At 52.3% G+C, this 21,271-nt stretch overlaps 1 protein-coding gene across 5 annotated transcripts in view; it reads right to left on the reverse strand.

The window, feature by feature from the left end:
* Positions 1–21,271, reverse strand: part of Kdm3 (Lysine demethylase 3) — a 77,493-nt gene that overhangs the window by 27,318 nt on the left and 28,904 nt on the right. For all 5 annotated transcript variants that reach the window (XM_026811951.1, XM_026812080.1, XM_026811999.1 and 2 more), the window contains one exon: positions 18,275–20,456. In XM_026811951.1, the coding sequence (XP_026667752.1) occupies positions 18,275–20,456 (2,182 nt within the window). The remainder of the gene's footprint in view (positions 1–18,274; positions 20,457–21,271) is intronic.

The following is a 21,271-nucleotide window of genomic DNA, read 5'->3' on the forward strand; positions in this document are numbered from 1 at the left end:
AAGTGGTGAATTGCGCAGAATTCTTGGGAAACAAAATCCAGCATTGACACACACTCGCTGGTGGCGTGACGCGATGCGAGAAAAGAGAAGAGAAACCATCTATTTTTCCTCGAGCGGACAAAAATAAACTCCTCCGATACTTTTGAATCGCGGACGAGTCGGCGAGCACCACTACTGACACGACGGGACCACGATATGCATACACGCGTGTAAAATATCAGATACTCGCTAAAACTCGTTACGGCCAATGTGTACATCGTACGAGGTACTTAGGGTATCCACCTACGTAAGTATGGCGCCGCGTACGAACATTTTTGGTTAGTATTATATACGAGCGTATAAAAAGTATGCGTGTCGCGAGACTGATTCGACCTCGAATAACCTCGACGAGGCTACGCGTGCATCCCGCTCCTCTTTGCTCCGCTCTCACGAGCCTTCGCTCTTCTCGCTATCTCCCGCGCCTGATTTTTTCTGCGGTGCGTTACATTGTTCATGGGCACGGTCGAGAAGGGCAGGTAGAAACCCTCGGGACGACAAAAGAACCAGTCGTGCCTTTGTGTATTTCCATAGAATGCGGTAGACTTTCGTGATTTCTCCCTCCCTGTTCCTCTCTCTACGCGAGGCCAGCACGGTTCGAGCAACAAAGGGAGCGATGTCTACCGTCTCGAAATTCTTTCCTCTCTCGCCTCCGCTCGTCCCGATCCTTCGCCAACTGTTCCCTCCCTTCCTTTCCGAAGGCCCTTAGCGAGGAGCCAGGCGCCCGATTAACCGCATTGTTACGTTTTCCCAGAGCCTGTGTAGTCACAGTTTATGGGTCTCTTTCTCTTTCCGTCTCTCGTCGTCCCTCCCTCGTCTCTCTCGAGCGAAACATCTCCGTCCGTTCGTCCGTTTCGATCGCCCGGGGACATACCTCGTTCGCGAAAATCGGACGCCCGGTTGACGGGAAGACGAAACCGGAATTCCTTCTTTTTCGGAAGCCGAAACAAAATTCGCCTCGCTCCTGTTCTCACCGTTGAGCCATTCTTTTGGCCACGGATACTTTTCGGTTTCTCCGAATTCTATTCCGACCAAAGCAATTCGAGCCAGAACGAAATCTACATACGGGTTTCTCGGAACCTCGAAAATTTCATCGTTCAATGCAGTTCTTCCCGATAATTTTTCGAACTACCATTTCGAAAGGAAGCCACGACAGTTAAATCGTGGCAAACCTGCTACGTCGACTCGAGGATTCCAGCGGCTCGAGTAGGAGAGGCAGGTGACCGTCTAATTAAGCGCGCTCGGCGTACCCAGCCTACCAGTCACGGTTTCGCTTGACTACTCGCATGCGATCGTAGAGTACGTTTTCTCTCTTCGCCGGTGTTCCGGTTCAGGGTTGAATCGACTGAGAGAACCTCGTTCCGATCGATCGCCGTCCACAGTTTTTCCACGAGAATTACAACTGTTACATACCTCGCGCATACCGTACATCGCGCGCGCTTCGCTACGAAATACATATCCGCGAATGAACGAGCGAGAGTCAGCAGTTCCGCTGTTACGTTGTGCCACGCTCGAATAAATACGACCCATAAATTCATAGAAACGTATCTTTCGCAACGTCTAGTTCCGAAGTTACGCGCGTGTATTTACGTTACGTTACACTATACACACGTACGATGTGTACTCTCTCTTTCTCCGGTCGAAACGACATTCATTCTTCTCCCCAGCGATATTCCAAACATCGCGCGGCGATTCAGTCCCCGATTCCTCGACGTAGCATCATATCGTTTCGATCTTTAAATTTGAAGCGTCCAACGCATTACGAAACGTAGGATCAACCATCGGCCTTGAAGACGACGACATGTCGAAACAAGGGCTCGAAGATTTGGATCTACGAGTTTTCGCGGAAGGCTTTTCCGACTTATCCCTGCCTCGACTATTTTTGTCGTTCCCCGGCCGAAAAATCTTACGCACGCCTCTTGCCCACCAAGATTCGAATCTAATTTTACCCGTTTAGCAGGATCGCGAACGACGCGAGTCTCGACGCGGTACTGAATCGCCATCGTTTCCAATCGCAATGATCGTCAGCTAATACGATATCTGTCTGCACGTTTCGTGGAAGTCGAAAGACTCGTGGTCAATGCAACCATCGGAACAACGTTTTGTGCACAGTTTCCACGGCTGATCGTCTATACAGGTAAACCGCGAAAGCGTTCAACGCTCGCCAACGTTGACGCGGATCCCAAAGGCATAACGGTGCTTCCTCCCATAAACGGTCGGACCATTTATATTCAGCTCGCGATATCCGAGAAGCTCCCCGGTCTGCATACAACTGTAACTCGCGGATAGAGATAGAAGCGAATCGTAATACGTACAAAACTCTGTTGGAATACAAAGTTTACTAGCATATCATCACTGTTGGTAGCGGTAATCCCGACAACGAGGACTTTACGCATCGGGAAAATCGCTTGGAGTTCGCGTTGTTCACAGTTCCCAGAGAAGCGAAGAGCGCGAGGGGAGGGATAGGGACAAGGGGAACCAGCGGGGTGACGGGAGTAGGGTGGCTAGTAGGGGAGAGTCAGTGAACCTGAACGGCGATCGCACCTGTAATACCGTAGCGGCCGCGTCGAATCGGTCGATCGCGTAAACCAACTCGCTGCTCGTTCCCGGGTTATTTCACTGATATAATTGAAACTGAGTATCGCGCGTATAAACGGGAAAACTAGATAATATACGAGGCGAGAGAGAGTGAGAAAATAGAGAACGAGAGAAGGGTGAAACTGAAACGAGAGTCAGGTGTCATGTCACTTACAGCGTAAGAGTAGTGGTAGCGGCGCTGGCAATGTCCGCCGGCAGGAAGCTGGTTTGTTGGCTGGAAGGTTGTTGGTGGTGGTGATGATGTTGGTGCTGCTGTTGGTGATGCTGATGTTGATGATGAGGAGGATGATGGTGAAAGGCGGTTTGGTGAGAGGGCGAGTTGCCCACCGGCATCAAATTATACGGCTGATAAAGCAGCTGCGGCTGGGCCGGGGCCTGGCTCGGTGCGCCACCGGCCGCGAGTAAAACTTGCGTTTGTCCCTGGTGTACGTGATGATTATGGTGGTGGTGGTGATGGTGGTGGTGCGGGTTACCCTGCGTGGCCGTCTGCGGGCTTACCGGAAGGACCGCCATTGCCGCACCTCCTAGCACCGGTGGCATGCTTCTACTTTCTTCGATCTCGGTTCGATCCCCACGATCGCCTTCTTCGCCTCCTCGTTTCTCTTCATCGTACGAGGAAACGCCGACCGCGTCCCAGCGTCGCGGCTCATCTCTCGAGACGGCCGAACCGGACCGTATTCGGGAGATGGCGAATCCTTGTCCCTCTCTATCCCTCGTTCTTCGCCTTTATCTCTCCTCGCGCTACCTCCCTTTGCGCGCTTACTCGCGCTCTTCTCTTCAATCGACAACACACGATTTACACGCTCTTCTTAGTCTTCCCCTTTCTTCGCGTTTCTTCTGTATTTTTATTTATTCACTGGTCCAACCACAATACCAAAACACGTACTGATCAAGTTCGCACTCTGCGCTTAAGGGGGTAACGATGCGTCGCATCGAGGGGAGCACCGCGCGTTCAAAAATAAAATTACGAACGCAAAATCGTCCGAGATGATAGCGCACTGCGCGCGACGACGAGATCGCTTGGTCGTGTCGCGCGAGAGAGAACTGTACGAGATACGATCGGTTACGAAGCTTGCCGAACGGTTACGAAGCGGTCGCCAACGGACGTTGATCGACCGACGAACAATGGTCGAGAGCGATTTCGTTTTTTTCCTTATCGCTCGCTTCTCGCGCTCGAGCCAAAGCGATTACGAACGCGCGATTCAATTTTTATAATTGGGCACACTTTCCGCACCACTGCTGCTGCCGCTGTCGTTGCACCGCCGAGAAAAACTCTCGCTGTAATCGTAAGGGGATACAGCAGGACCCTTTAAACTGGAGCGCTCGAAAAAAATCGACCTCCGCAACAAGCCGGAATGCAGTCGACGACGACGACGACGAGCACGACGACGACGACGACGAGACCACCATCACCGATGCATTTTCCTGCAAACGATTGCGACGAGAAACGATACACCGCTGTTCCGATGACCTCCGCTGCGAACAATGGCGCGACGACGCGGACGCCCGCCACCGATTCTCTTATCCACACTGCACCAAATGGAGAACGAAGCGAAAACGGGCGTCGATTGGCGCCGGTTCGTCACCGCTTCTCCTCACTATCTTCGACACACACGCTCTTCGTGCACCGTACGATCCGAAAAATTGCCAGTCGAGACGATGCGATTTGACAAACGCCCGATTAATCCTCGCAACCGGATCAAAGCGGAATCAAGAGAGAAACGCCTCGAGCACTGCGATCACTTCTTCAGAATGCAGCCACACTCGCGTAAACGCGGAGGAAACGAGAAACGGTGCAGATGCAACGATAACTCGAACGTAGAGAAGATGGTCTGCGTGACACGCTCCCACACACATACACACTCGACACACACACTGGAGAATCAACGCACGCGAGGACGCAACGCGGACCAAGATCGGATCGCGTCGAAGGCCGCTACTCTACTGCGGCTGCGGCAGCGAGGAAACCTCGTCCCCCACCCAACTCTTCCAGCCCAGACTTCCCCTTTGTCCCTACCAATGCTATCACTCCCTCTTCCCCGGGACACCGCTCTTCGAGCTCTTCATGTTCGCACAGCTCTACGCGCCGTTCCTGCCTCTCGCCCCGGACAATTCTCGCCCTCGCTCCTTCTCGCGTGTTTCCCTTCCTACGTGTTGTGCGACCGAAGGCGAGCGACCGAGCGCGGCCAACTCAGCCACGACCACGACTACTGCCGCTGCCACCACTACCTACGACCTATACCATACGTACATACACGAGAGCGTGCATACACGGCTGCACGGCTACTCTCTCTTCTGTGGCGCAAAAAATATTCCGTATGCATTCACGCACACGTGCTCGCGCGTACTGCCTGCGCCGTTGCACCGTTGCGCTCTCGCTCGCTCTCCTCTCGCTTTTTTGCCGTTCAGACGAAATGACGTTCGGTCTCGCAACGGCGAACTTCTGCCGTTCCTTTTTGCGCCTTTTTACCCTTTTTACGGAACCTGTCTCCCGCTTTATTATGCAAAGTACTCCCGAGTCGTTCTGTACGGTGCCGCGTCGTGTCGTTGCCGTGCCGCGCCGAGCTAGGCCGACCTCCGGCCAACCCGCGTAAGTATGTAATATTTCTGCACACGTGCGAACGTCCTCGGGAACACGGAGGCGTCTATTCGAAGCACCGAGTCGTTTTCTCTCTCGAACCCATGCGACGACGACGACGGACGACGCATACGTAGTTGCGCTTCTTCGAAGCGTCCTTGCTGCGTGCGATGCGTTCAAGAGATTCGGTTCCGCGCGAGAAGCATGCATGTTTCCGCCTCCTTCCTCTTTCTCCTTTAGCTTATTACATTCTCTGTACACACATCTCTTTTCTCCTCGATTGACGTTAGGAAAATCGCAGTTCTTCCTACCTCTGCGCTTCGCGCTCGCGATAGTAAGTTTCTTATCGGAGAACGTAACGAGATGGTGATTTATCATTGTGCCGGTAACAGGTACATGGACGCCGGTCTGAACGCGATTTGCGCTACCTTGGCAAATAAATATCACCAGCAAGGTCTGGCTTTCCGTCGCATTTCGCGTGCATTAGACGACTCCTATTAGTCGATATGAACCGACATACCTACTCGAAGTTACCGGGTGACTAATGCCTCGTACCCTTTCTTCGCTCCGGTCGATCGAGCGTCGAAACTCATTGCAATGAACGCTCTCTTCAACGATTTCGTATCTAATCCGGAAATCGAAGGCGATCAGTACTGGGTAAACCTACCCAAAATTAATCGGAACAACGAACAAACACGGTTCTCTCCCTGGTGTCTCTAAATAATAGCAGTTGGGAAACCTAACCGAGGAAATACATAGCTGGGTTCCAGTGGCTTCGTATGTACGTACGTCCCTACGTGTATATACATATGTACACGCGTAGCGCAGGCAGCCGAGCTGCTGGTTTATGTAACACGACCGAAGGGAGACATTAATGCCCATTTCGAGTGTCTGCTGTCTCCCGCATTCCTATCGTGTTCGCGCGTGCACGCACACGCACGTGTGTACGTAATGCTCTTAGCCGCGTCAGTCGGTCGCACGAACACATTTCCGTTTCTTGTTCAAGGATAGAGATTATGCGTCGGCCGTTCTATAATACTTTTGTAGTTCGATAACAGCGGTAGTAGAGCACCTTGCCATAATTTTCGTCCGACGACCGAAGGACGTGAACCGTCGAGACCTAATCCGATACAATCGCGATCGCGTCGATACAATTTAAATGGAATAATCTGTAAAAATTGGCTGCGCGCGTAATTGGACGCAGCGCGAGTAAATACATGCCCCGAGGAATATCGCATTACGGAACGCGGCATTGCGTTACGGCGTCCTCGAGCCGAAAAAGAAGAAACCGAAAATACGTGCATAGATACGCGTTACCCTTCCCATCGACTCTTTTGCCGCATCCGACACGTACGTCGCGATGCTTTATCGGCAGACGGGAGAGAATGCGCAGCAGTGGCATTTTTATGCCGGTGACCTTGTCGCTTCAGCTGCATCGGGCACGCATGTATGCGGTCGCGCGCGCACATGGGGCACACGCACGCCTGCCTGCCTGCCTGCCTGCCTTTAAAATACCAGGTACAATTCCGAAGAACCGGGAATTGATAGAGTGTATAGTATTTTGTGAGCGACCCTAAAATCGGACCGATCGATGATCGCTGCCCTTTCCCGAGAGTCGTATAAGTTCCACCTGCCTTGTCTCCCTATCCAGTAATTTACGATTCGCTTTGTCGAATTTCAAACGCGTGCGGAAGATTGCGGCCTGTATTTTAACGTATCCTTCGAGACGACGAAAGCATCGCCCTGCAAATGCGGAGAAGTTGCCTCGGACGATACGAGCTGCATCGTCTGTAAACTAAGGTTAAATAGCCGAGTGACGAGTCGAAAGGGATTGGCCGACGGAGAAATACGCGTGATCGTGCGTGTGCTCGTGTTTATTAGAATGGGACTCGACGACGGCTACTCGTAGAATCAAGTGTCGCAACCTTCGCCCGGTGATCGCGGAGGCGATCGTTCATGCACTGAAAGAGAATACGCGGGTCGTCAACTTTGCACACGCTCTCCTAGATCGTAACTTCCTCGGTTCTGTATCGACGTTGTAAAACTCGGCGACGAGTCGCGTGAGTGAAATGAATTTTTTAATTTCGCTTCCGCCTAATCGACTTTCGTTCTCGTTCTTTAAGAATGTATAGGCTATATACTTAAACAATGCTAGCATGTTGAATTTGTTATTATAGATTCCTATTACCNATTTTGACCTAAAAAAAATTTTTCCGAGATTTTCTAAGGTACATATAAACTTCTGGAATTGACCGTATAGCCAATACATCCTTAAGCACGGCAGTTCGGCAAAGAGCAATTACGTGGGGTCTTAACGAAACCTTAAAGGAAAACAGACAAGATCAATCGTTGTCGGAGAAGTCGCACAGGATCGATCCGAATTCGCCGATCGCCGATGCCAGGAATGCTACGAGCGTTGGAACGGTCGTATATACACGCGGCGCGACCTCGATACAGGAGACCAAGAGTGTACGACCTACGACGCGCGACGAAACTCATGAAACGATTCTGTTCAGTTAGATATATCGCTATTCGTGCCATGACCTCGCCAACGCCGACGCCGACGCCGACGCGACGACGTTATTCTCTACTCTCGTTTTTTCACGAGGCCAGCGCTCGCGGAAAGTCGACCGCGCCGTTCGTCGTCCGACTATCCGAAAACTTCTGCTGTCTATACACCTGCCGTCCATATGTACACTTGTACGCGCATATGCATTTCGGGCAGACGCGAATGTCACGAACGCGCGTTCTCGTTGCTACGGCGCGACGCGAAGGAAGGGCAGATGCAAGGATCGTTATTTCCAAGCGGACCGGCTCGTCTCCCAGGCATGCACGCGTGCGTCTGTTCGTTGCATGCAGTACGCCATTGTACATATGCGTACCCTACGTTAAACGCTGTGAGTTTTGGCTCGACGATAGTAAGCGAAATCGCGCTGAACTGTATCCGGTAACGAGCACCGAAAAATAATCGCGAAGAAAGAAGCATCGATCGGTTCCACGACGACGACGACGACGACGACGATGATGGGAGTGGGAAAAAAGGTAGCTCGTTCCGCGAAGCAAACGCATGCAGCCTCTCACGCACACGCTTCCCGCATTGTTACTCGGTACGGATCGCCGACGAACGAGCCCCTTTTATTATTACCATTTGTTGCCGCGTACGTGTTTCCTGCTCGCTACGTCGAGCAACGCGCGCTGTCGACTATAAAACCGTTCCTCTCTCTCTCTTCCTTCCTCGTTCGTCCTCCCTTTCGGCCTTCGCGAGCTCCCTTTTTTTCATTCCTCGTTCGTCTTCCTACTTTTCATCGACGTACAGCACGCCGGGTATCGAGTCGTACATACGAAATGACCCATATATCCTAGGGGGACGATTCGAAAAGCAGAAACAAAAATGAAACGAGTCCGCGCGCATTACGCTCGTTTATTGCTGTATCGTTTGAAAGGGCGAACGACGATCGTTCGTCCGAACCGGCTAGAACAGCTAGGTCGAAGCTCCGAAAGCACAGCGGGTTGAACAACGACACGAAGCACGCCCGCGCCGGGCAGAGAGAAAATCGATGTTAGACGATTATTCGTTTTTGTATACTGTGTGTATACAAGTACCTCGTAGTCCCGATTCCGTCTATCGCCGGTCGCGTCACGTGGGAAACGTTGTGTTTCAATGGTCTAAAGGAGACGTACAGTTACATTACGGGCGACGGACAGGTTTTTGCAGAGGCAGCTACACGAAGCGATCAATTAGCTCGTTTTCCTCGGTCGGCTACGGTGCCCCGAGCGTTTTCCCCTTTCCGCGTAGATCGTAGGCTTGGAACGCGACGCGAGCGAGATCGATAGGTCGGAAACGCGCGGCATTCACTCTCTGGGATTACATAATAACGTGGCTCGCAATGAACGACGGAACAAAAGAATTCCTACACGCGGGACTCACCATTGAACGAGAGGAAGAAAGCAGAAGGGACGACGTCGCTGGTCGACGTCCGTTTCCTAGGAGAAACCGGTTGCGATTTGCGACAGGTTGCAATCGAAGAAGACCGGTCGGTCGGTCGGTCTGCCGGTCAATTCCACTGCTAAGCGCGTATATGTATTCACGAGCAGTTAAGCAGAATGAATTGCGAAACAATTAAAGAGCGAGAATCCGGATGTATCATCGGAGCATGTATTTCGTACGTACATATCTACAAGGTTACAGCGACCGTTTTATGATACGGAGATTACGGAGATTACGCGTATGATCGAGAGATGGGTCAGCTGATATCGCGAAAACGAGGTAAGATCTAATCTGTGGAACATCGTCGATGGTCATTCCAATTACTGTTGCGATTAAAAAGGAAACGGTCGAATGAGTAGCCCGCGTATCGATCCGAGACGAGTGGCTCGTGCAGCGTAATCGTCCGCGCGCGAAGAAAGCACGGGCGAAAGCAGAGGCGTAGTTTACTCCCAACGCCAGGATAACGAAGAGCGAACGGCGGCGTAGAACGAGAGAGAGAAAGGGAGAAATGAGGCGAGGTAGGACGACCGAAGAGAAAGAGGAAGGTGGAAGAACGAGAAAAATACGAGACGAAGAAAAGAGGCAGAAGAGACGGCTAACGTAAGAAAGAAGCAGCTCGTTAAAGCACGACCTTTAACAGCGCGAACGTGGGAGGTTATAATACACTTAGCGCACGGTTTCGTTTATCGTCGAGAGAGTTGCGAAGGTTTTGTTGGGCGATGAATGCAGGTCGCGGCGCGGCGGGGTGGTACGATGCGGCGGAGTCGAGTTCGAGTTCCCGAGGTCGGTGGGAGGAGTAACGGTCGACGAGCAGAAGGCAGAAACGAGAACTAGACAGGGCAGAAAGACGAAGAGCGGCGAGCGGACGGACCCGATGGGGGGACTCGCAGCAACAGCACGTGTACGTACGTGTGTATTCGTTGCCCGAGAAAAAGAGGAGAATAACGACGATGAACTGCCTCTCTGACTCTTCGCTTCGTTTGGCTTCGCTCGACTCTGCTCCGCTCCGCTCCGCGCCGCGCAGCAGTGCGATGGATCTCTGAGAAGAACGGAGAGCAGACGCCAGACCGACGGAAAGAGAAGAACCGAGACGAGAATAGAGAGAGGGTGGACGGGCAAAGTCAAGGGAGAGAGAGAAGCGCGGAGCGAGAGAAACGGACGGACGAAGATAGAGACGCGGATAGAGAGAGAAAGAGAGAGAGAGAGAGAGAAACGAGAGGTCAAAGGCCTCCGCGCAGCGCCAATGTGCCATGAGTAACCACCGGCTGAGCCACTTCACGACTCTACACAGCGTTTATACATACACTACTACCAGTGCCCGCTTAGTTTCGTTTCGCTCTACGCGACGACCCACACCATGCTCCCCCGCTTCCCTGCTCTCTCCCCATGATCGTCGATGATAACGTATTCCTTTGACGTAGCACGACTATGGTACGTACGCGAACGTGCTCCGGTGCATCAGGACGCGAGAAATCGGTTACGCGTCGGATGCTAGCGAACACTGATTCGATCGCGAATTTGCAATTTTCAGCGAAACACCTTAACGACGTCGTTGCCAGTACAACGCGAGTACGTATTCCGATTGACCGCGCGAACGTCGCTGGCGTCCAACGAATGTCCCCCACCGACCGAACGATCGACGGCGGGTCGTTAGCCCCGGCAAACTTTTCGATAGCTCCACTTTAGGAACGCGAATCTCGTTTCTCTTTCGGAATCATGCCGAATACAGTTTCGTTCTCGTTGAGAGAGACGAAGAGGAAAAAGAGAGCTGGACCAGAGGTTCCTCGAAAGCAGAGGTTCCACGCACGCGCGGGCTGCACGCTCGGGAACGCGCTTAAACGTCTCCCCGGGACGTGCACCCTCGCCTTCGCCCGCACCAGCCGCACAGCCAACCCTCGACTCAGCTCGTCTCGTTTCGTCGTCTCGCTTCACCCCGCGATTACTCCCAGTATTTACTCGCGCTTGTTCAGCGATTAACGATCTGGGAAGGAAGAAAATACGTAACGCGCGTTTCGATTTAGCGAGCAACAACGAAGGCAAAAACGTTTTCCGAAGAAGGTCGACCGCGTCTACTATTGGCTGACGCGGATGGAATGAAACAACGGTGTGCAAAGATCGACGCTGCTCGAGGATAATCAATTTCGCGTCTCGACGATGAAACAGCGATCCCCGTCGAAGCAAGTGTCACGAGGAAACCGCATAGCGCATGGCGCATCGATCCGATCCGAGGCGACGTAACGTGGTCTCGCCGGGGGCGCACAGGTGAATTAAAACGAGATTGGTCGTCCGTCGGGGAGTCGCGACATTTCGACTGGCCGTGCCTATCCATCTACCATTTAAATATCTTCCTTTTCCACATTTACAAACGAACGCGGCCACGTCCGCAGTTTCCAGCGCCGATATAAATTATTCAACCGCGGCTATATCCGTCCTCTCTCCGCTCGTTAGATTGGAATCGTTCGAGCGACAGCAAAATCTCGTTTCTCAGTTCTCGTTTCCTTTCCCTCGATACGTAGGTACCTGCCTGGCTGCCTGTCTACCTTTGCTCTGAACGCGCGCGCGCGCCTTCTCCTTCCTCTCGTCTCCCATTTCTCTTTTCCCCTCGTATATACCGTTAGGATAACACAGCCGACGACCCAGATCTTCCCAAAGGACCCGACGCGGTGTTCGTTCGACTCGTGGATCTCTTCTCCTTCTATATTTCTAGTTTAATCCTGTAATGGGTTTCTGCAAGTATGATTTATAAATAAACATACCTATTCCTCTCTTTTGACATTAACGCGAATCGCTCTTTTTAAATCATGTTAGTAACTAACGTGTACGCGTACGCACTTAACTAACTAGCTATCGGTCCTTTTGAACGAGGACTCGAACTCGGGTCTTTCGCTTGACGGACGACTGCTTCGAATACCGAACTGTCCAACCGTCTAGCAATTCCAATTCACCCAATCCGTATAACCACCGAGACATCAGAACGCCAGCTCTCTACATTGACTAGCTAGCTGCTAGCTAGTCGGACGAAAACGAACACGTCCCCTTTCGCTCTTCGCTACTACCGTTATCATCGCTGTTCTGTGTGGTGCGATACGTATACGCGGTAGACGCAATGTCCTGCGAGCTGCTCCCGCTACTCGACTATTCCTATTTGCCGACAACCGATGACGAGCCAAAAGGGGAACCAGAGGAGCCCGATAGCGCTAGCGATAATTAGATTCCTCGTTGACGCGATGACGGAATACGTTACGAATTCGCGTGAAAATCGATAATAACCTGTCAGCGATGCGGGACGAGAGAGAAACAGGTTCTACGTACCGCGAGACTGAAACCAGTTACACCGGTTCGACCGGTTCCAATGAAAAACGGTGTGACGATTTTTTTCGCCACCGTACAGGTTCGATTTGAATATCGCGAAACGATTATCCCGCAGATGCCAACGGCGCGAAATGAGGAAAAGAGAGGAGAGAACTCGGCTAGAACGTGGTGCATGATATAGGGTACACGTGAGATTCGGCGAGCGTGGTGTGTAGCGTGAGTTGTAACTGGCTCGACGAAAAACTCACTCTTTAACCCTTTGTACTCGAGCGTCGCCGCTACGACACGAAAACTAATTGCAAACTGTAATACTTAATAGATTTTGTTGTATTTAATAAAAATGAAAAAATTGGTTAAATTTTATTATTCGTATACGTTCTTTTGGGTATAAAATGATTTGAAGTACCCCTAAAGTTCTTCTCTAATATAGCCGAAATCATCTCGAGTTGTTGATTCGCCCGAGCGCAAAAGGGTTAATACTCAGTATTTCCTCTGTGGTCCTAGTATCGGTGCGTGTACGAACGAAGTTCGAGCGATGAAGCGCGCGCGTCACGTCGTGTCGTCTGGACAGATAGGGAGTGGCAAAGTCCTGCACTCCGCACGGTAATGATACAATTTATCGAGCCGTTAAAAGGTTAATACCAGCCAGTTACGCACCCGTCAACTATACACGCGTGTATCGTTTAATTATACCGTGCGTTACTCAACGCGAGAGGAACAATTGCCCTACAGGTCGCGGTCGTCTCGTGCGATAAATATACATCGAAGGACCGATAAAGACAGCTGGGTACTCGGGGGAGGGGAACGACGATAAACCGGTGAGCATAGCAACGTCTACTATCGGTCAACGAGGAATGGGATCTAATAATCTCTCACCCGCGTTTCATGGCAATGGTAGTTCCGATAAACGGATGTTGACGATAGGGAAATTGACGATGCACGGAAAGAGTGCAGCGGCAAGGATTCATCGGACAGAGTTTCGGAGTTCTGGCATCGCGCTAGGAGGGAGGGAAAACAAAATGTTCCGTTTGTTGCTCGTGCGAATATCTCGATTACGGACAACGGGTACACGCGGCACTGTTCAAATTGGCAGCGATAACGTAGCAGCTGTGCCAGCTGTGCGCGCATTCCGGTATACCGAGCGTAGCACGAGAATGGAATGGAATGGAACAAAACGAGAGGAGAGGAAGGAAGGGAAATCGGGTTTCGGCGCCCCAACGAGAACCAGTTTTACCTCAGATCCGATGACGTGGTATGTTCCAAACTCGGGGGTGGACGTGTTTCCTTCGTACGCTTTCGTTCATCGATTATCGGGATCAGGGGACCCGAGGGTTCAGTGTCGTTGCTCTATGGCTACGGTTTTCGGAAACGGTCACGACTACCTGTCGACTAGCCCTTTACGGACGGAATCTTTTTTAGAACTACGAAGAGTTCGTTCGAGTTTGACGTTTTGTTTTGTCTCGACGACGATGAGTGGAAATGGCGAACGAAAAATCGTGCTCGCGTTCGCTAGAAGTCGGCCGCATGAAACGGAAGAGGAAGGAAAAAGTTCCCGAGAACTATCGGCGAATCGGTTTTTACGATCGTAACCGATCGAAGTGTCTCGGTCGTTCCGGAACGGGTTTACGGACTGGTATAAAACGAGATATTCGCGCGCGTGTACGCGTGTACGTGTGCCCACGAGAGAAAAACAGCCGTGGCAGTTAATTGCGCAAACGGAGTTCGAAACTGGTTCCAGCGGAACGGCAACGTTTTATCGCCGACCACGTCGATTCGCGTTTCTCTCTCTCTCTCGTCCTCTCTGTCTGTTTCTCCCACCGTCCATTTCTTCGACCTACTCCTCCATCTCCGTTCCTTCGCGGTGTATCAGGCAGCTTCGGGTGAGTCAGTACGTAGCAGTTGTTTTTATCGCGCCTCGGTATCTTTGGATCGCGCGCGTCTATTTCGACCGAAAGGAGAAACGCGGGCGAACGGGGCTCGAGGGAAAAGAAGAAGAAACGGATCCTACGAGAGATAGGGTCAGTCCGTCCGGAGGAAGTTGACGAAATCGAGTTACGGGCAAGTTTCACGGTCGGTTGGCAGCGCGTATGCAACAAGTTCGATGCGTATCTTCCGCTGCGACGGCCTTGAAACTTGCCAGCGATCCGATACCGAACGATACGCGCTTGGTCGAAAGTCGATCGGACGCCGTCGAAGAGAAACGAAAGGCGAAACTCCTATTTTCTGCCGAGTCATAGTCAAGGTGTTCCGTGTTTCGCGAAACGTCGCGCGACTCACGATCGGAGAATTCGTCGCCTTGTTCGGCGCCGGTCTCGTTCTATTTGTTCGAACTCGGCCAAGGCAAGAATGTAAGTACCGCCGCGGTACGTCCGCGGTTTACGATCTACGAATTACGACCTACGGTATACTTCATAGTCTATAGCGCGCGGATTACAGCTTTCCGAGTAAGTATGTAGTCGCTATCGTGCGCGTCACGGTATGATTTGCATAAGAATCGCAGCGGACTAGTTCGTGCAACGTGGATAAACTGGAACTACGCCCTACACACCTCGCGGAACGATCGAGGAGACTAAACGCGTCGTTTCGTTAGATAGGTTTAGCGGCTTCGATGAAGACGATTGACTCTCGCGTGTAATTCAAGAAAAAAAAAATACCAAAAACTCGTGGGTCGGACGATGTACGGTCACGGGACGATGCTCGGTATCGATCGCAGAGGTGCGGACGGGGAATGATGTCGATTCAACATCCGATACGTTGCGAGGGAGGAGAATCATCGGGAAGAAGGATGGCGCGAACGATGGCGCGAAGGATCGGCTCGTCGAGGCGGAACGCGTCGAAGGAGAAGAATCGAAAGCGAGAGAGATGAAAGAGGGTACGGAAAACCGGTCTGACGGGTTCGACTTCTATTTACTCGAGCATGTAGCGCCTACCTACGTTCAAACCCATTACGTATTACGCGGGCTGAGTGTACGCGTAACTATGGTCTGCGATCTGACGATCTGCCTCGTGCATCAGGCGAACGAAGAGAAACGAGGGAAGAAAGGAACGAATGAGGAGAGAATAAAATAAAAATGATGGCAGACACGGAGACGGGGAGCGGGACGAAATCAGACTTGTGCCCATGACCTCCGCTCTCGTTTGCCAGCATTCCATCTTTCTCGCGTTCTTCTTTTCTTTTTTGTTCCTCCGATCGATCCACCTACTGCTACGATCTTCGTTTTGTGCTTCGTCGAAATCAAAATCGAAATCGAAAAGGAATTCGAAACGCTGTTCGGTCCTACTTTCCCACGTAAAATCGTTTCCTCGATCGGGGAACAGATCGAGCAGGGACGATAAACCACCGTTGCGTCGGTTTAATTGGCCCGCGCCGTACGCCGAGATTAATTTAGCCCAGAAAGATAGTATCGTCGGGCCAATTACCGCGTATCCGATACACGCGCGATTCGTTGCGTGGAACGGTTGTCCCACGGCTTTCCGACTCCGATGAAAATAAACGGGAAGCGAAATTGCGCTAACGATTTTGCGCGTCGTCGGTCGATGGCCGGTGCCTCCGCGCTTGGTATTCAGCTGGAACACGCGGCGAGCACCGCACGTGACGCGTAGGCATATTTTCGATTCAGCGAATCACTCGAAGTTGTTCGCGAATGAAAGAATGAATCTCGTCAGTCACGGACGAGACAAAAATTATTATTATCCAACCTTCGAGTTTCTGACTCGGCTCCGATATCGATTCCGCGTCGCGTCGTCCTCGGTGTTTCCTTTTACGCGCGTTCTCTCCTTGTCCCGCTTCTCACGGTCGATCTGAACGAATTTCCAATTCCAAACAACGACGCTGCCACCGGGGCCGATCGTCATCACCGTCTAAGAAATTCGCTCGAACGAACTACGGATTATTCCCGATCTAGTGAACGACGAATCTAGAATCGCGACGAATTCCGTATCTGTTACTGCTCGTCTTTCTCGGATTCGTTTCGCGACGACTCGCGGATCGGTTAGTGTTCGAACGACTAACAACGGAGCGCGAAAGTGGGAGTCAAGTTCGCGGCGCGGCGAGTCGAATAACTGGTTGTTCCAGTTTCTGGAGTTACGTTTCGCACTGGATTAACCGGATATCGATCGCGAACACCATTCGTATCGACGACGACGTCTCGCGTCGTAACGTTCTTGTCGATAAAAAACTAATCGTTCGTGCGTTTCAAAAATTCAATCAACTCCAATCGACGGCCATCGAAATATCAATGGACCTATTATAGCGAGCACCGTGATAATCGAATCGATGACCTCGTACCTGCTCTTTAAATGATCTGTTTTTTTACCGCCAAATAATGACAGTCGACGTGTAGCGAGGAAACGGAGCGGAATCATATTAAATACGCGCGCCGTCGAGACCAAGTTCTCGTCCCGAAGTTTACGCGATTATCAGAGATACCGGCTGTTCCCCGAATAGCAGCAATCGAGGCAAGACCTTCCCCTTCTCGACGCCATTCTTTCGGTTTCGCCGGTAACCCGGATCGTTTCGGAACGGAAGACGAGAGACGACGAGACGCTGTGAATGCGAAGAGAAAAGAGGATACGGACGGAGAAAGGGAGAAGACTCGCTATGTCATACTATACAGTAATTATTAACCCGCGGTGACTCACTGGGTTGAGGACCTTCGCGATCCACGCTAATGGGCTGGGCACTCGTCGAGCCACTCGGAGGAACGCGCAGCCGAGCACACGTACGCGCACACGCACACGCGTGCATGTGCACCACGTGTGCGTGACGCGTTTTATGGCTCTTAGCCACGCAAATCTCGTTGCGCGTTCTTCCACTCGTGAAAAGCCTCGACCTAGCAACCCCTCTCTGCTCTTTCTACCTCTCTCTCTCTCTCTCCTCTCTATATCGTCGACGAGAGAACAGTTCTAACGATTTCTCGAATTAGAAACGACCGCTTCGTTTTTTTCTCGGCTCGAGGATAAGCCAGGTCGTTGCCCACCATACGTTACGAATCGAAAACCTCGTCCACGCGCCTCTCTCTTACATGTATATACAATTATTAGCAAAAAATTAATGAAACTTGACGAGAAGTCATTTCCCACGTACGATCTGCGTCAAGATCTCCGCGTCTCGACAGGCAAGAACGTACAGAATCAGCGATCAGAGAAGGAAAACGAGGAATGTGAATGAGAACGGAAAAACCAATACGAGCCGTTCGAGCTCGACAAAATTTTAGTTTCCGCGTTGTTACACACGGATAGTCAGCCATCACTGAAATTTCCAAACGGAGAAGAGGCGAAGATGATTTCGCGAATAAATCGACGATGTTGCGCACGGATTTTAAGCATCTCTCCCTGAGCCAAACGTCGCTATTGACTAGGCGCGGAGTTAATTAGATTCCCTCTAAACGGGTTAAATATTCGTATATGCCACGAATCCTATGAATTTCACGCGCTCGACTCGTAATTGCGTCGTCGCGTCGAACCGCAACCTAGAAATCGTTCGTTGCACACGAACACTTATTTTTCAGTGATTTACGAAAAGCAACGGAAGCGCATTTGTACGTGGGTGTACGCGTACATGGATAGTACATATTGCAAATGATTTCTCTGTCTTATCGTTAGAATTAACGGGAGTTTTACGTGTAGGGAACGTTTTGTAACCGAAACCATGCGATCCATTCATGGCAAGTATAGAGAATGTAAATACGAGAACACTTTCGTTTCGGTCAAAAGTCGGCTGGTGCGGAAAACTATGTCGTGGCAAAAGAATAAACACTCACCTCAGCATTCTCTCCCTCTCGACGATCTCCTCGGTGGTGGGCTGCGCGGGTGCGATCAGAGAGTGCGGATGCGGTGGATACCTCTGCGACCTCCAGAGCATCTCGGACGCAATGACGGAATGATGATGACTCGATTGCGGCGGCGGGGCCGCGGTCGAACTCTGGTAACCGACCGGAGGTGCCGTGACCGGACCCGAATGTCCGGTGGACGGCGGTGGCTGCGGATGAGCCATCAGCAACGAAGTGTGCTGGACGCTTTGCACGTGCCAAATTCTGGCAGGGGTTGTGGGTGCCACGGGCGTCGAGGTCGCGGTAGTCTCTTCGACGCTCAGCGCCGAGCTTCTGCTTCCGCTCCTCTCGTCGCCGGAACCGGCGCTCCTCAGAGAGCTGACCCCGCTGTCCGACCCGTTGTCTCTCACGTCCCCGTATGTGCCGCTCGGGACGGTAACGGCCGTTCCACCGGGTCCAAGCCCTGTCGCTCGGATACCGCCGACCGTCGCCGCGGCGGTCGGCGACGGCACAACGGCGAGCACTCCTCCGCTTCCAGGCAAACCGGCCCCGGCCTCCACTTCCATGAGGCCACCGGCCTCATCGCCGCCTCTCGATGCGTGAGACTGCTGTTGCACCTCGAGGAGGCTCGTCGACGAAGGTGTCAGCTGATGATGATGTTGATGGTGTGGGCTACTTGCTATTCGATGTTGTTGCTGTAGCTGCAACTGCTGCTGGGCGTGGTGGTGATGCGTCACTGGACTGTTCGACGCGTATCGCTGATGATGTTGGTGGTGGAGTTGCTGATGTTGCGAGTGCTGTTGTTGGTGGTGGTATTGTTGTTGTTGCTGCTGCTGCTGTTGCTGCTGTTGCGTGTGAAGGTAGAGGTGGTGATGTTGGTGGTGACCGGCGACCGGCGGTGGCGGCTTGTTCAGTCTCTCGGCTAAGATGATGGGACTCTCGTTGTGCCGGTTTCGCTCCTGCTCCCGTTGCTGTTCCAGGAGCAGGCTCTGCCTGCCAGAGCCACCGCCGCCGCCGCTACTGCTAAGCGGACTCAGCCTCTCCAGCACGGAGCCTGAGTCCTGACTGCTGGATTCCACCAACTCGACCACCGATTCGACGCTCGAGGCCCTCGCACTGCTGCCCACCGCGATATCCTCCGTGCCTGCTTCGGTGATGGTCGTCTTCGTCGTCGCTTCAGTCTCGCTTTTCCTCTCCTCTGTCCGTTTTCGATCCCTTTCCGATTCTTCTTCTTCTCGCGCGACGTCTTCGATCTTGGACTCGTCCGCGGGCTTTAGCAGCACCGCGTCGCCATCCGCGAAGGGACTCGCAGCGGCAGCGACGACGGCGAGGGCGTCGTCGTCGTCGTCCTCCTCCTTCTTCTCGCCGACCACCGATCCATTAACCGGCGTCGCCCGTTTCTCGCAATTCTCGCGAACCTCCCGATCCTCCCGATCCTCCCGATCCCGCTGGGCGCCGATCGTTTCGCCTCCAGGATCTACAGATTCGTTCGGAGGGGGAGGCTCGGGCTCCCTGTCTCGTTCCCTAGATCGACTCTCCTCGTTCTCCTCGAGTTTCTCTGTCGTCTCTTCAGCCTCGACGTCGTGATCCTCCTGCTCTTTGAACTCTTCGACTTTCTCCGGAGCGACTTCCTGGCCAGCTTCCTCTTTTATCTCGTTCTCGAGTCTTCCACCACCGATCGAACTTGTTCTGAGCCTCTTGGTCGCGAGAGGATCACGAGATTCCTGATTCTCGTTCCGGTCGCGATCGCTTCCCCTTTCTCTTTGCCCTGCCCGTTCCTCCGCCTCCTCCTCCTCCCCCTTGTCTTCTAATCCGCCGGTCAGACGGTCTTCCCGCTCGAGCAACTTCTCGTTCGGATCTTCCGAATCAGATTTCGTTTCTTGGTCGACGGGTCTCTGCCTTCGTCGCGCCTGTCTCTGAAACGAATTCTCAGACGGACCGTTCGCGGCAGCGGTGCTTCGTTTTCGCAACTTTGCCGCGCTGCTCGTTCGCTCGTCGTTCGCCTCCTCCAACACCGTTCGCGGTATACGATTGCCGAGTCTCGCCACCGGTGGTCCCTTGTTCTCTCGATCCTCTCGTCGCGTCGATAAACCACGTTCGTCCGCGTCTTTCTCGCGACTGCCGTCCTCGCTGACGCGTCTTCGTCGGTTGTTTCGCGTCGCCGAGTTCTTTTCTGAAACAACGATCGAAACGACGACGGATTAGCCGCGATCGTAGATCGTAGCCGCCGATCCGATGACAAATTTTCCTACGCATCAAGTTTAAATTCTCATTTATCTTTGAAATCCTTGCTACCACCTAACTGCCCCCCACCGTTTCGTCCTAGTACGCGAAATATTTTTCAAGATCCTTCGGTTCAAAGGAAAAATGAATTCGTGAGAAAGGAAGAGAGAGAGAGAGAGAGAGAAAGAACTACTAGTTCGACGGCCTAGCTTTCTCGTAGCCAAAAATATGAGTAGACGCCGGTTAAACGTTTGTTCGAAATCGCAAACGTTCGAGTCATCGGTCGACGATAATGATCGAGCTTTGAACGCTGGTGGAACGAAAGAGCGACGAGAGATCGGTGAATGAAGCAGGACGGCGGAAGGAGAGGAGATCGGTGGGCAAGACGAACGGCGCGGCGGACGAAGAGGATCGGAAAATGGTTTCTCGAGACGTTCGCGTTTCGCGTTGGCTGGTTATTTCGGAACCGCTCTATTTTTGCCAGCGCAGCACCCTGCAACGGGAGAGGACGAGGATCTCCCGCGCGCGTTTGTCGATAAACTCGCTTCCCGAACGACTCGGTCGAAGAGAGATTTTCTCGCGAAAGCGAGAGAAAATAGCGAAAGGAGGATCGGAATCGAGAGTGGAGGGAGAGGAAGGGGTTGGTGCTGGGTACGAAGCGAAAACGATACCGGGGGAGACTCGATACAAAAATAAAACGTTTGGCCAGTAGCCAGAGACCTCTTTCCCGCACTCTCTTCTCATTCTTGTTCCGAAACTCGCAGG

The sequence above is a fragment of the Ceratina calcarata genome, unplaced genomic scaffold (genome assembly GCF_001652005.2).
Source record: "Ceratina calcarata isolate Rehan_Ccalc_2016 unplaced genomic scaffold, ASM165200v1 scaffold1, whole genome shotgun sequence".
In the NCBI taxonomy this organism is placed as follows: Eukaryota; Metazoa; Arthropoda; class Insecta; order Hymenoptera; family Apidae; genus Ceratina; species Ceratina calcarata.